Consider the following 15,196-nt stretch of genomic DNA (forward strand, 5'->3'; position numbering starts at 1 on the left):
AGTTAAAATTGATTTTTTATATATTTGTAGATGCCCCTGAAGAAGGAAAAGCTTTTTCCGAAATGCATTGGGCCGTTTTAATAAACATTATGGGATGTGGAACCCACATTGGACTCCTGAGCTTTTGTGAAATAATTCCGTTCACCGAATAATTGAGTAAAATGAATTGATAATACAAGTGAAGAAACGAATTATTACAGTTAAAATAACGAAGAATGAGTAAGAGAAAAGCGAAAATATTGATTCAATTGATTCAATTAAAAAGACGAGCTGTGCAACCTGACGGAATCAGACAAGGAGATTCTTTGTCACTGACAGATTGAAAGATCGCCACTTTCCTGATCAAATTCCTCCTACATCCTCAAAAGACTTTCCCAGTCAGAGATGTAGAGTTTGTTGGCGAAGAGGTTTGCGGAAGGAGGTTCGTATGTACTGCCCCGACTGTCCCAACCCTGGGCTGTGCGTACCTGCTTGTTTTAGAATGTACCACACGCAAAAGAATTTTTGGGAGCATCCATGAGTGGTAAAGTGAACTGCCTGGTCTCTATTCTTTAAAACTTTTTGTTCAGTTTCAAAGTTTGCATTTGTGTAGTGTATTTAGTTTTAGTTGTTGTGTTAGTAGATTTGTATCAATTTGCTTTTTATTTATATTGAAAAAAACGAAAGTATGATGTTGGTTTGCGTGTAGTGTCGATTGTCTGACGGTGTGTATGGTCTGGCGCATGGCTGGTGGTGTCTGTGGACTGGTGCTTGGCTGGCCGTGTCTGTGGACTGGTGCTTGGCTGGCCGTGTCTGTGGACTGGTGCTTGGCTGGCCGTGTCTGTGGACTGGTGCTTGGCTGGCCGTGTCTGTGGACTGGTGCTTGGCTGGCCGTGTCTGTGGACTGGTGCTTGGCTGGCCGTGTCTGTGGACTGGTGCTTGGCTGGCCGTGTCTGTGGACTGGTGCTTGGCTGGCCGTGTCTGTGGACTGGTGATTGGCTGGCCGTGTGTGTGGACTGGTGCATGGCTGGCCGTGTGCGTGGACTGGTGCTTGGCTGGCCGTGTGCGTGGTCTGGTGCTTGGTTGGCATTGTGCGTGGTCTTGCTCTTGCCTGGTGGTGTGTTGGGATTGGTGCTTGGCTGGTGGAGTGTCTGGGCTGGTGCTTGGCTGGCGGTGTGTGTGGAGTGGCGCTTGCCTGGTGGTGTGTGTGTGGACTGGTGCTTGGCTGGCGTTGTGCGTGGTCTGGTGTTTGGTTGGCGGTGTGCGTGGTGTTGCGCTTGCCTGGTGGTGTGTTTGGATTGGTGCTTGGCTGGTGGTGTGCCTGGGCTGGTGCTTGGCTGGTGGTGTGTGAGGAGTGGTGCTTGCCTGGCGGTGTGTGTGGAGTGGTGCTTGCCTGGCGGTGTGTGTGGACTTGTGCTTGGTTGGCGGTGTGCGTGGTCTGGTGCTTGACTGGCGGTGTGCGTGGTCTGGTGCTTGACTGGCGGTGTGCGTGGTCTGGTGCTCGGCTGGCAGTGTGTGGGAAGTGACTTAATGCTGGTTACTACACACAGTGCTAGCTGAGCGCCACTCCATGCAATCCATGAGTTTGTGTAGTTGCTGTGTCAGGAATGTGGACGTGTGAAAGTGATGGGCCCTTGATTGGCGTTGTCTGCTGGTGGAAGTGTAGTAATGTGATGGGTCCGTGGCTGGCGGTGTGAATGTTTTGTATGTGTCACATGTATGAAAGGTGTATGAATGGCCTGTAAAAAAGGTAGGTGCCTTGTCGTGGCTTTACATCTCACGAGCTGTGAGTCAATTGTTCAGTTTCTCGTCCTTTCCATTATGAACAGTGTATTTAGTTTTTTGTGAAATCACTTGCTAATACAATGGTATACACGGAACCATCACTCACCCTCGTGCCAAATCCAACCAGTATGTGTGTGTGTTTGAGGACTTGATGTCTGTGTAGTAATTGTTTTTTGTGGTTTTTTTTAAGCAGGGCGCACCTTGTCACTTTTTTGTAAATGTTGTTATGTGTTGCTTTTGTGCCTGGTGGTGTGAATGGTCTTCTGTGTGTCAGGTATGAAAGGTGTGTGAATGGCCTGTAAAGCGGTTGGTGCCTTGAAGTGGCTTTACAGCTCACGAGCTGCGAGTCATTTGTTTTATTTATGCGTTTTTATATAGCGCTGACTTTACCCGAAGGCGTCAGAGCGCTTCACAATAGGAACAGAAAATTACAAGTGAATAAATTACAAAATCAGACGATAAGTTACATGAAGTAAAAGTGACAATTGTGAGCAAACAAAATACATGAGGTAGCAAACAGTGCATTACAGGAGGAAAGAGTGACAAGGGTGCAGGTTACAAGGGAAAACAAAGTACATTTAGAGGTAATATACTGCAATATGTGCACATATGGAGGTACAAAAGCTGGTGGTTTTGACATAGGCAACTTCAAAATTGCCTATGTCAAAATCACCAGCTTTTGCAAGGGGGGTTACCTGGGTTTTTGGCCCCGTGCTAGACGGTCATCTAGGGAAACCTACCAAACCCACACATTTCTGGAAACTAGACACCCGTGGGACTCCAGCGAGATATGGCTTGCGAGGGTCCCTCATCATTTTCCTACCCAGAATCCACTGCAAAGCTCAAAGTTTGCAACAACAACAAAAAAAATCGCTTTTTTCTCACAGTTCTGTGTGGTAAAGTTGTGGAATCTGCGTGGGTCCTCCAATTTCCCCCCACCCAGCGTTTCCCCAAGGTCTCCCGATAAAAATGGTACCTCACTTGAGTGGGTAGGCATAGTGGCTGCAACAGGAAAAGGCCCAAATCGTACGGTGGAGACTTAAAAATTACCTATAGAAAAAATAAATTATTTTGGGGTGACTTGGGGGGGGGGGGAGGCTTCACCTGCGATTTTGGCCCGGGGCTCGGCGGCCATCTTGGGAAACTACCAAACCCAAACAGTTCTGAAAACTAGACACCCGTGGGAATCCAGCGAGGTACGGCATACATGGGTCAACCAACGTTTTCCTACCCAGAATTCCCTGCAAACCTTGAAATTAGATTAACAAAACACTTTTCCATACATTTTTGCGTGGGATCTCCGTGCCGGCACAATTGTCCTACGACCCAGCGTTCCCCTTGTTCTCCCGAGTAAAATGATACCTCACATGTGTGGGTGGGTTTAAGGCCTGTGACTAGGATGACCCCAAAACAGTAGAATTCTAGGTGCTTTGGCCAACCCACACAAGTGACGTATAATAATTACAAAATCAGACGATAAGTTACATGAAGTAATAGTGACAATTGTGAGCAAACAAAATACATGAGGTAGCAAACAGTGCATTACAGGAGGAAAGAGTGACAAGTGACTAGGTGGTAGGACATTTGTGCCGGTACGGATATCCCACGCAAAAATGTATGGAAAAGTTATTTTTTAACCTAATTTTAATGTTTGCAGGGAATTCTGGGTAGGAAAACGTTGGGGGACCGGCGCATGCCATACCTCGCTGGACTCCCCCGGGTGTCTAGTTTTCAGAACTGTTTGGGTTTGGTAATTTCCCAAGATGGCCGCCGAGCATGGGGCAAAAAACTCAGGTCCCCCCCCACCCCCCCGAAAAAATAAGGGAGTTTTGCTATAGGTAATTTGTAAGTCTCCACCGTACGATTTGGGCCTTTTCCAGTTGCAGCCACTATGCCTACCCAAGCAAGTGAGGTACCATTTTCATCGGGGGACCTGGGGGAAAGCTGGGTGGGTGAAAATGTGTTGATCCACGCAGATTCCAGAACTTTCCACCACAGAAATGTGAGGAAAATGCATTTTTTTGTACACTTTTTTAGCTTTGCAAAGGATTCAAGGTAACAGAACCTGGTGGGAGGCAGTCGAGTCACCCTATCCTTTATTCCACTCGGTGTCTAGTTTTCAAAAATGTATAGGTTTTCTAGGTTTCCCTGGGTGCCGGCATAGCTAGGGTTACAAAACGACAGGCAGGCACTTTGCCAAAAAAGGCCCATTTTTCACTGCGAAATTGAGGTGCGACCACGTTGCGTTTTGTGCCCTTTCCTGACGCAGGCACTAGGCAGTTCCCCCCCAATTTTCTAGGTTTGCAAGGGATTCTGGGTAAGAGAACCTGGTGGGAGGCAGTCGAGTCACCCCATCCTGAATTCCCCTGGGTGTCTAGTTTTCAAAAATGTATAGGTTTGCTAGGTTTCCCTGGGTGCCGGCATAGCTAGGGTTACAAAACGACAGGCAGGCACTTTGCCAAAAAAGGCCCATTTATCACTGCGAAATTGAGGTGCGACCACGTTGCGTTTTGCGCCCTTTCCTGACGCAGGCACTAGGCAGACCCAGGCAAGTGAGGTACCATTTTTCTCATAAGACTTTGGGAACGCGGGCCGCTAGAAATTTGTTGATCCACGCAGATTCCAGAACTTTCCACCACAGAAATGTGAGGAAAATGCGTTTTTTTTGGTCAATTTGTTAGCTTTGCAAGGGATTCTGGGTAACAGAACCTGGTGGGAGGCAGTCGAGTCACCCCATCCTGAATTCCCCTGAGTGTCTAGTTTTCAAAAATGTATAGGTTTGCTAGGTTTCCCTAGGTGCCGGCAGAGCTAGGGTTAAAAAATTACAGCTAGTTACTTTGCCAAAACATGGTCATTTGTCCCTGCGAAATTGAGGTGTGACCACGTTGCGTTGTTTCCTGTCGCAGGCACTAGACCGACCCACACAAGTGGGGTACCATTTTTCTCGGAAGACTTTGGGGAACGCAGGATGGAAGGAAATTTGTGGATCCACGCAGATTCCAGAACTTTCCACCACAGAAATGTGGGGAAAATGTGTTTTTTGTACAATGTTTTAGGTTTGCAAGCAATTCTGGGTAACAGAACCTGGTGTGAAGCAGTTAGGTCACCCCATCATGGATTCCCCAGGGTGTCTACTTCTCAAAAATTTATAGGTTTGCTGGGTTTCCCTAGGTGCCGGCTGAGCTAGGGTGCAAAAACTACAGGTAGGCACTTTGCCAAAAAATTGTCAATTTTTAACTGCGAAATTGAGGTATGACCACGGTGCATTTTGCCCCATTTCCTGTCGCAGGCACAAGGCCGACCCACACAAGTGAGGTACCGTTTTTATCGGGAGACATAGGGTAATTCAGATTTGTAAATCAACTGTTATACCTATTGAGTTTTCATGCATTTCTCCCTTCAAAATGAAAGACATTGTGAAAAAAAAAATCATTTTGAAAAATGACCATCAATTCTCATGCTAGTAGGAGTATTCCCAATTTTGAAAAAGTGGAAATATATACTGTTTCTAAACTCTATAATTTGTACCCAATTCAGAAATACATAGGTGTCTTTCATACCAATTTTTCCATGTATACATTTTCCCAGAATAATTGCTCTTTACCCGGCACATAATAAAAAACTATTACAAGTTGCTGCTCAGGTTTTGGCTCTGGGTTCGTCGAGTTCTTGGCAAAACTACAAGTCCTGTATATCCCCACAACCAGGAAGGTCTAACGGATGTAACGGTATATTGCTTTCAAAGAGCTGACAACATTAGAAGAAGTTACAGGTAAAAACGTTGAGACAAAAGGCTGTTTTTTTCAACTAATTTTAAATGTTTCCAATATTCAACTGTTAGTTTCTATAAAGAAACCTTCATGGATTAAGACAAATGACCCCTTTCTGAATTCAGAATTGTGTCTACTTTTCTAAAATGTATAGCTTTCCAGGATCCATTATTGCTTTCGAACTCATTTCTACCATTAACTGGAAGGAGGTTTGGGGGATGTGCAGTCTGTGGACTCTTCGACGGAACACTTTTTGCCTCATATCGCCCCCTCCCTTCTGTGTTTACAGCCAGAGGACGGCTACGCCTTTACATTTTCCGAGGAAGCCCGTCATGTGACGGAGTCACATGACGAACAGCCCTTCAAAACGGAAGACGCCAGGACTGGACGGCGTTCGTTAGGACCGTCTCGTGGATCCCGGAAGGAAGAAGAGACACTCGTGGAGACCTTCTCCGTTCTACCGTGGGACGACGCCGGACCAGCATATGCGGGGAAGGAGGAGGCACCCGAAGGATCGTTCCAGGAAGCGGAGTCGGAAGGAGGAATAGACGGGCAGCCAGACCCTAGCTGGCAACGCGAAGACGCCCGCCACGGCCCAGGAGGGACGTGGCTGGACAAGGTACGGGCCGCCTTGGGCTGCTGGGGCATAATAGTGCTATCCTTAAGGGTCGGGCGTAAAGGGAGAGCCTCACTAAGTTACAGCACACCCTACTAAGAGGAGTAGAAAAACGCTTGCGACACTGGTGATAGTGGTGTTATCTTTTCCCTTTCACTCCCCGAGCTACCCGCGCCACTCATAGAAGGGAGAAACCTTCCTTACCGTTCCTTTTTGTGTGTTCTTTGCTTTTCCGGTCCCTTGCACTCTTGAGAGAACTACCTTCTCGAACCAGCTACAGAAGGGGGAGCAACGACCGCCTTGATAAAGAATGTGAAAAGCGGACTACATCTCCCACAATCCCTCACCGGAAGGATAAGATTGACTGTGTTAATTGTCCCTTTTTGTTCTAACCTTTAGAACTGAACGATTTCCACAACGATACATGGCTTAATAATTGTATACAATAAAGCCTTCACTTAGTTACCACTACTCCCTTGTCCGGGTCTGCTTCTCCACCACTCCACAGAAGTTGAAAGCACTAAACATAGCAAAAATAGGCTATGTCCCAGAAAAATGCCAAAACTGTGTGAAAAATGTTGGTTCTTGACAAAAGACTCATTTCCTAAAAGCTGAGAAAATGCTGATTTCAGCCCCAGAAACCCTTTTTTGATAACTTTTGCAGGGAAAACCCCAGAGGCTTTCATTTACAACCCGTTTTCCCCTTTTTTCTGAAAAAAACAAAACTTTTACTGTATTTTGCTTAATTTCTGGGACCCCTCCAAGGGAATCCACAAACCCTGGGTATCTTTAGAATCCCCATGATGTTGGAAGAAAAGGACGCATATTTGGCGTGGATACCTTATGTGGTCAAAAAGTTACAGGGGACTAAGCGCGCACTGACCCAAATCGCCAAAAAATGGCTTAGCACAGGAAGGGAAAAGGTCTAGCAGCGAAGGGGTTCATCTGAAGAATAAGATCTGATTGAACATACTGTACAACCTGGCACAACAGGCAAACATACCCAGAAAGCATTAAACATAATTATGAGGAGGACTGCTGATGATCTGGCCAAAGGAACAATAAAAAGAACTAAAAAAATATGGCCAGTCATTCTCAGAAGAATATATTAAAGCAAAAGCGACATTCTTCGGAACAGAGATCAAAATAGTAAAACATCATTCTAAGAAGAGTTTTAATATTGTCTATAATCCCCAACTCGTCAGCCCCATCAGTCTCTCGCACTCTCTACGTCATTTACAACAAAGAATTGCAGCAAATTCGCCCACTACTTTGAAATCCCCCAAAATTGCTCTCTCTCATTTTCCACAAAAGTGACCCAGTATGTAAGGCTTCACACTAGAGTGGCTTGGAAAACTTTTTTTTAAAAACATTTTTATCAGAGTGATACAGTAAATATTATTGCAGCTCTTAGATCCTTCCCACATTTCTCAGTTCCTCATTTAGTCAATCTGGTCAAAGACATTAGCATCCCTATTACTCGTTACTCAAAAGAAATGATCAACACTTATACGAGGCACAGTCCCTGACTGCCAGAGAAAAGGGAAGGTTGCACCATTACTTAAAATGCCCAGTGCTGATACGGACTCACTGAAGAAAACAACCTCTTTGACGATTGCCAATCGAAGTTAGCTCTGTATGCAGCAAAGGGACTCCAGTGATACAAATCGTGGATGATGTGTTGCACATCTAACACAAATGTGAATCCTCTCTTCTCGTTCTTGACCACAACAGATGGGGATCAGTGGTATAGTTAATAGACTAGACAATCGCTCCCATCAAATACGAATATCCAACTCCATTTTCAGTCCTATTTTTATGCACAGGGAGTGCCACAAGGCTCCATCTTTTCCCCTACCCTTTTGAACTAATGAAACTAATGAACCCCTTGTTTTTCCATGATATATCCAATATCTTGCATCAATTGTACGCTAACTAAACTCAGCTATATATGAATGTTTCTCCAGACTAAATAGTTGACCTGGCACAGACTCTCAAGGTTGAATATCCCACCAACATAAAAATTTTATACACAAAGAACAGTTTCTGCTGATCCATACCCCTTAATTGCCAGTACCTTTGAAATCTTGGCTTCACTCAGTTTTAACAAAAAGCCATCCACTGTCAAATGTACTAAATAAGGCGGCTTCTTTTAGGTCAAAACCCTGAAACTGCAGGTCTAGATAAACTCTCAAATAAGAGGAGCACAATACCAAATTGTCCTACTATGGAGAATAAAATTCCTATCTGAGAAGTGATTAAATTACTAGTCCTCTAAGGGGTTGATTATGGCAACTCACTACTGATTGACATCCCTACTACTGTCTGGAATTAGAAGATCAGAACACCACAATAGTCATGACCGCTCTCAAACAGCTTCCTATAGTAGTTAGAAGACAAATGTAAGGGCTATAAACTACCTAGCCAGGAAATTGGTTCCCATGAAATCTGAAGGTTAGTCTTTCCATCTGGATACCTTTTCACTCAGAAAAGCAAGCTTTCTCAGAGAGGGCTCCATAAGTGTGGAATCCAATGTATTTTTCTAGAAGGAAGAACCCTTCCTATGTTACCTACTAAAAAAGGTAAAATGCCACTTTTTCTAACATGCACCTGTCACTGGGTTCAGGACTGAGTATGAACTGTAAGGCTGGATCCAACCAGAGAAAATTCTTAAACTATAAATTTGTAAGAATCCTCCGGCCTTGTGTATTCGATCTTATTATGAACTGTGATACTCTCAGAGGTTATTCAACGCTGCAAACTGTAGATCTCTGTGTGGACCCCTTATGTTTCTATTAAGTTTTGTAAGGCCCTGGCTTTCCCATTGACTGCCTACTCCCATTTTAACTTTTATACAGCGTACTTTGTATTTTATGTCTTCTATGTGACTTCCTATGCCTAAGTAAACCACTCTGTGGCTCTGGTTGGAGCTACATAAAACCGAAAATGATATAATAAAGGCACCAAGGAGTCCCATCCACAGAGCCAGCTCGCTTCCCACCTGTAATACATTTTATGAGGTTTGGTGCATGGAGTTTTACCAGGAAGTAAAGTACAGGTGACTGTTTTAAATGACAATATATGGGATATTATGTAAAGTACTTGGGAAGTCTATGTACTTTATATGTGCAATATCTTCTTTGGGATTGATATTCGGTCATGCTTTGTTGATACAGAGGTCCTGTAATGCTTGAAATATGTTCTGATGAGCAATCAAACTAATCTAGGTACAGTGAAGCCTTATGTTACACTCAAATGAATTTCACTAGCCTATCCGGTGTCCAGAAATGGCACAAGAAGAGAAGACAGACATCGCAAACAGAGCAAGGGTAGTGGCAATTGTAGGGAAGATACCAATCAATATGGTCAATAAGGTGACTGACAAAAAAAATGAATGTGTTCTTCATTAACGAAACTGGTGCTCATGTAAAGCACTCTGATAACCAATGTCTCAAGTCTAGTTTGCGCTACATAAAACTCTAAAAAATATATATATATGGCTTGCTCACTATGCATTTCATGGACACCATCAGTGTCCACCATATTGACCACAAAATACAGTCAAAGAAGAAAACTGTTCAGTCTAGCTTGGGCATGGTCTGAGCTGGTTCAAGACATGAACACCGTATTGGACACATACATTTAAGAGGACCCCTGATGCAATCAGTAAGTAAATGCACTGAATTGTGTCTACTTCTTGACTTAAGATTTACCCTTAAACCTACATTTATACAGTATACATTTCTTGCTTATTAAACCCTGGATATAACTGTAGTGGTAACTGTGACCCAGCGTAGGGCTCAATGCAGGCATATATAAACAAGTGATGTAAGCACATCTCGCATGCATTGTGAAAAGATCAGGTCAATCAACCCAATTAAATGACCAAACAGTTCAGTGTGACTTAAACAAATACATATTATTATAAAAGTGGACCTGCTTCAACTACCTGTGGATCTTGATAAAGTCACCTAGTCCAACATTCCCCTACATTCCACTAACTTATCTGAGGCCTACCTCTAGCACCTAAGAGAAAATCATTAGTTTAAATCAATGTCTTATTTATGGCAACATTACTTACTTAGAGATTTATAATCTTCCAAGCCGAAATTCCACATTTTGACAGCAGGATCTGTAACATGAATAGGGTACATTATTATAGATCTTTGTTTTATAGGCAGACTGTTAATATGTGTTTTTAAGTGGGTTTTATATAGTACTTCAGATGGTTTTTACTATCTCAAAGCATTATAAACAGCCCTTGTTGATTATGACTCAATTTGTAGAAAATAATTTCTGCCAATTACGGAGAGATGGAGCCTGAGGTGACTTTATTCTGTTCAAAAATTGCAATTAGGACACCGTTGATTTTACTGGTGACCATTTAAATCACTTAGTCGTCTTGTTGATTAACAGAAACAACCCCAAAAAAATCATCAACTACCCATCCTTGCACAGTATATATTATATAGGTTCAGCATCTAGAAGAAAACTTCAATATGCATATTAAATGAACATAACATAGCAGCAATTCTTTACGGTTCGAGGCAGGAACTTGAAATGCATATACCAAGCTACTTCTGATTAAAAACTTGTTCTTGAGGGGGAAAATATATCATTGTAACTTTGTTTTGAAGAGGAGGTTGAAAGATTATATTTCAGAACCTTTATTCCCAGTTGCTCATAGTTTCAGAGCCAGTTTCAACAGTTCCAAGGTTTCTTTTCTACGGAGGTAAGTTCCACTTTCGTGCCCCAACCAAGATAGAGTGAAAAATATTAAGGAAAGCCTGCCATTAGAGGAAGTGGCGAGCAGAGTGAAAAAAGATTCACTCTACTGTCCCAATCTGGCAAAGAGCTGGTTGCAGAGTAACCCTCGTAGAGGTGCCACAGAACACTCCTGCACTTTAGGAGGATGAGGCAGAATAAGAACAGGCAGTTTCTGGAGGTAAGAAGGCAAATAATGTTTGCGTCGCTGACGCTTGGTCCCAAGAAATAATTAATGAGACAATGCCATTACGAGCTTTTGTAATATGGTCCAATAGTGGCAGGGGAGGTCTGATGATAGTGTGCACCTTATGTGACACGAACCCGCACATATTTAGCCTCTCCAAGGATCAGCCAGGGAATCCAGCGTTCAGTTAATCTGGTATGCACCTGCAGGTCATCACAGCCTTGTAAGATTCACATCACTCGTTCACCAGAAGGGGCCAATGGACAATGTCAACTTGGCAAGGATAGTTATGATTCCCATAACTAAGGAAGCCGATCGGCTTAGCATGGTGAAGAGGATTGAGGCTCAAATAAGGAGCTCTACAAAAGGGAGAGCAAGACAGAGGTAGTTTCAAAAGTATCACAGTCTGCCCCTAATGAAATTAGATATACATACAATACACATAAACACACCTTCCCCACCCCCAAGACTGCGTCATTTTAGAGAATATAGACACTCCCTAGAATCTGGTAGATGGCTTACCTTTATTAATAATGTTCTCAGAGTGAGTTTCAGATTCAAAACGACACTGACCCCTCCCCCACACTAAGTGGGATGTTTTATCACTGTGATCACTCCTTATCTATGTGAGAAGCTGTGTTCCTGATGGGGCGGAGTGGATGAAACCCCAAATTAACTTATTCATAACCCTCTGGTAGCTTGGCACAAAGCAGTCAGGCTTAACTCAGAGGCAATGTGTAAAGTAATTGTGCTGTACTTCAAACAGCAAAAAAGTGAAAACACAACACAATAGAAGTCCAGGTCTGAAGAGGCACTGCTTGATTGGCTAAGACTCAGGCAGAGTCCAGGTGCAAGGTTCAACATTCAGGAGCCTTTTCTGTCCCCGAGGCTCTGATGAGGAGGCCAGCCAACTAGCACTCGAGTCACTCTGTTAGTCCTGGGTTCAAGGTGAAGTTCCAGTCCTTTTCACTCAGGCAGCAGTTCTTCTTCTTCCAAGTCTTCCACAGGTCAAGACCTTATCTCAAGAGTTGGGTCTTAAATCGTATTTGTACACAACTGTTTGACTGGTCTGTGAGAAGCAGTGTACCGTTATTTCAGACGTAAATGGAAAAATTATATAATGAAACAAATGAAGTCATGTTTAAATAAATAACCACGATCAAAGAAATAAAATTTTGGTGGGTGTAAGAGGATAGCAGCATTTGAAATGGTAGCAAGGCTTTTTATTGCACCACTTTTAGAAAGTTGGCAGTTTCTTGTTGCAACCATTTGTTGCCTGCAGGCTCTATTCTGGGTCACATGACTAGGTGTAGCTGGCAGTCGGTCTTTGTGTATTACTCCCAGACAGTGGGACAAAGGGAGAATAGGTGTTGTCAGGATGGACCATCTATGATTGAGGTGAGGGAGGACAGAGCTGTCACCTACAGATCTTGAACATTAAAAAGACTGTCTCGGCACACTGACAAAGGTTTTCACACTAGTGATTTGAGCCCCCGACAATGTCGGGTCAGGACAGGGAGGCAGGAAATTCTCGGCACCTCATGGGGAGGAAGAGGGGGGGGGGTCTAGAAACATCTCCCACTTCAAGGCAGGCACCAATTATAAATATTGTACAGTTGGGGTTAAATCAACAATGCATATCCCTCAACACTGTCTCAGTTCAATGACCATTCATTCCTCAACGGAAGAAGAAGAAGTAGTGCCAACGCGTTTCAAGTCCCAGATTGATTCATGGGACTCTCTTCAGGGCTGTGACATGGTGTGATCTAAAAGTTAATAAAGATAAAAGTGGTGATTACTAAACTCAAAACATTCTCTGTGTCTCCTGTAGGTTTGTAATAAATCTTATGAAGTACCTGAAGAGTGTGGGCTAATTTTTCTAAACTGGGTTGGCAGTTTTATTGCTCTCCAATTTTGGTCCAAGCTAGTATTTCCACAGGAAGTGTTTTCCGCAATAGATAAAACTTCAATGGAGTCTCTTACTTTAGCTGCAATACAGTGTTTTTCTTTTTTCAGGTGCAGGGGCCCCCATGAGTTGCCAATCGTTTCCTTTCTGTGAACAATAATGCGAGGGAATGCAGTTTATCTCTTGGAACTATGTATATCTATATCGCGCCTACTAGCTAAATGCCACAGACTAACTTGGCACCCAAAGAGCTTCACTTTCTGCCGGTCTTCCTTGATTCAGGCCAGAGTGCTGTCTGATTCCAGATCATAGCTTACGCAAACAATTCCGGTTGCATGCTGCCTATGGTCAGTTTTCTTTAAGGAAAACAGGGAAAAATGGGCAGAGTGATTTCTGGATGTTGTTGTACAAGCATCTTCCAATTTTCAATGCTGGTACTTTATAACTTTTGGTTATCGCCGGGCATTCCACATTCTGCGCGAGTACTGAGCGCTACTTTATAGATCAGCTATTTATTTATGTATATCTATTGTGTTGCATTATGGGAGATGTAGTACAGATCCTTCAGTTCCATCTATTGAATCTTTGACAGTTCAGACATTTCATTCAAACCTTTTGAGCTGCTGTTAAATTATAAGATGAGGTACGCTTCATTCTGTCATAAAGCTGTTTCAACATCGCCTCCTCGAGGGGTCGACTTTATTACTGATAGGACTGTCTTTCCAATATATATTTTGCGACATGGACATGTGGCTGCGTAGATGATATTTTTTGTTTTGTGGTTGGAGAATTCTTTGTGAATCCATTTCACAGAGTCGTGTGTGAATTCAGATCCTTCAAATGTATGTTCGCAGACGGAACAGTTTCCACACTTGTGATGTTCCTCGATCGGTTTCATTCCCCATTGGGCTCTTAAATGAAATGAAATGAATTAGTACTTGTATAGCGCACTTATACCCGGAGGTGTCTTGGCGCTGTACGCATACCGCTGTGGAACCCTTCCTGGCTTTTCCCTGCGAAATGCCCACTCCTGGGCACCCTCAAGGTGAAGCCAGGCATCCCAGCGCTGTTGGGGTCGTTGTGGAGATTAAGCAAGCTATTGCCCAGAGTTGCAGAGTGGGACCCATAATTAGAATAGGCACTGAGGCAAGAATTATCAGGTCCGAGGAAATTGCGCCCGAGACCCGCCGAGGCGGGAATTGAACCCTGGTCTCGGGCCAGACCTCTGCATCAGGGTCTGCCGCTCTAACCATTGAGCCACACTTCATTCTTCTTACTTGACTGGGTCATATCGGCTCATACAATACTTTGACCAATACTTGGGTTCTTTTTCTTCGCAAAAAATGGTCATTGGAAAGAGCAATCTAAGTTCTGGAGGAGGTGCCAATTTCTCAAAATGATTTGGCGAAATGTATTTGTGTGTGGGCTGTAGGTGGACACACAAACCAATTTGTCCGGAGGTTGTTTGGATTTTTTCGTAAACAGGTCCTCTCGTGGTGTGTACCATGCTCTTTTGATAGCACGCTTGAGCAATCTTTTTGGGTAGCCTCTGTACTCAAATTGTTCGCAGAATGCCATGGCATGAATCTCAAAATGAAATTAAATTAATCTCAAAATGAATCTCAAAATCTTCTTTCCTGGAGCAATTTCTGAGAATTCTCAACAATTGACCATAAGAAAGGTTGTCCTTTAAATTTCTTGGATGAGAATTTGATAATGCAGGATTGTGTTTACATCTGTAGGCTTCCAGTGTAAAGTAGAGGCCAACTTCCAGGAAAGAATATTTTGATTGAGATACTGGACTCAAACATGGTGAGAGGGCAGCTCGACCTCAAGGAACGTAGAAACCCACCTCCTGTGTTGCAGGATCTCAGGATCAGCAGACCGGTCAGTTGCGTCACAGTGCCTGCAAAGGCAGGGGAGTGACTCCTTCACCCAAAGGGAGATACTTCAGTTGTCCTTGATGCTCCACAGGTCCTGCACGGAGCCTGAATGGTGCACAGGCACAGACGATGCTTTGGACGGAGAGGTAGACAAAGTCGGACCCAGTAGAAGTCCAGCAAAGTCCAGAGTGTCCAGAAGGTTGAAGGTCAGAGGTTTCTTGTCCAGAATCTTGTCCACGTCAAATCTAGGGTCCTACAGCCAGGTAAGCCCTTTTGTACCCAAGGGAGGACAGATTTAGGGGACCC

General features: G+C 43.7%; 1 protein-coding gene across 1 annotated transcript in view; it reads right to left on the minus strand.

Moving 5' to 3' along the window:
* The window catches only part of SMARCAL1 (SNF2 related chromatin remodeling annealing helicase 1), a 388,047-nt gene that overhangs the window by 354,615 nt on the left and 18,236 nt on the right, over positions 1-15,196 (minus strand). The window contains exon 3 of the mRNA XM_086954490.1: positions 10,232-10,282. Coding sequence (XP_086810616.1) covers positions 10,232-10,282 — 51 coding nt within the window. The remainder of the gene's footprint in view (positions 1-10,231; positions 10,283-15,196) is intronic.

The sequence above is a fragment of the Lissotriton vulgaris genome, chromosome 2_1 (genome assembly GCF_964263255.1).
Source record: "Lissotriton vulgaris chromosome 2_1, aLisVul1.2, whole genome shotgun sequence".
Classification (NCBI taxonomy): Eukaryota; Metazoa; Chordata; class Amphibia; order Caudata; family Salamandridae; genus Lissotriton; species Lissotriton vulgaris.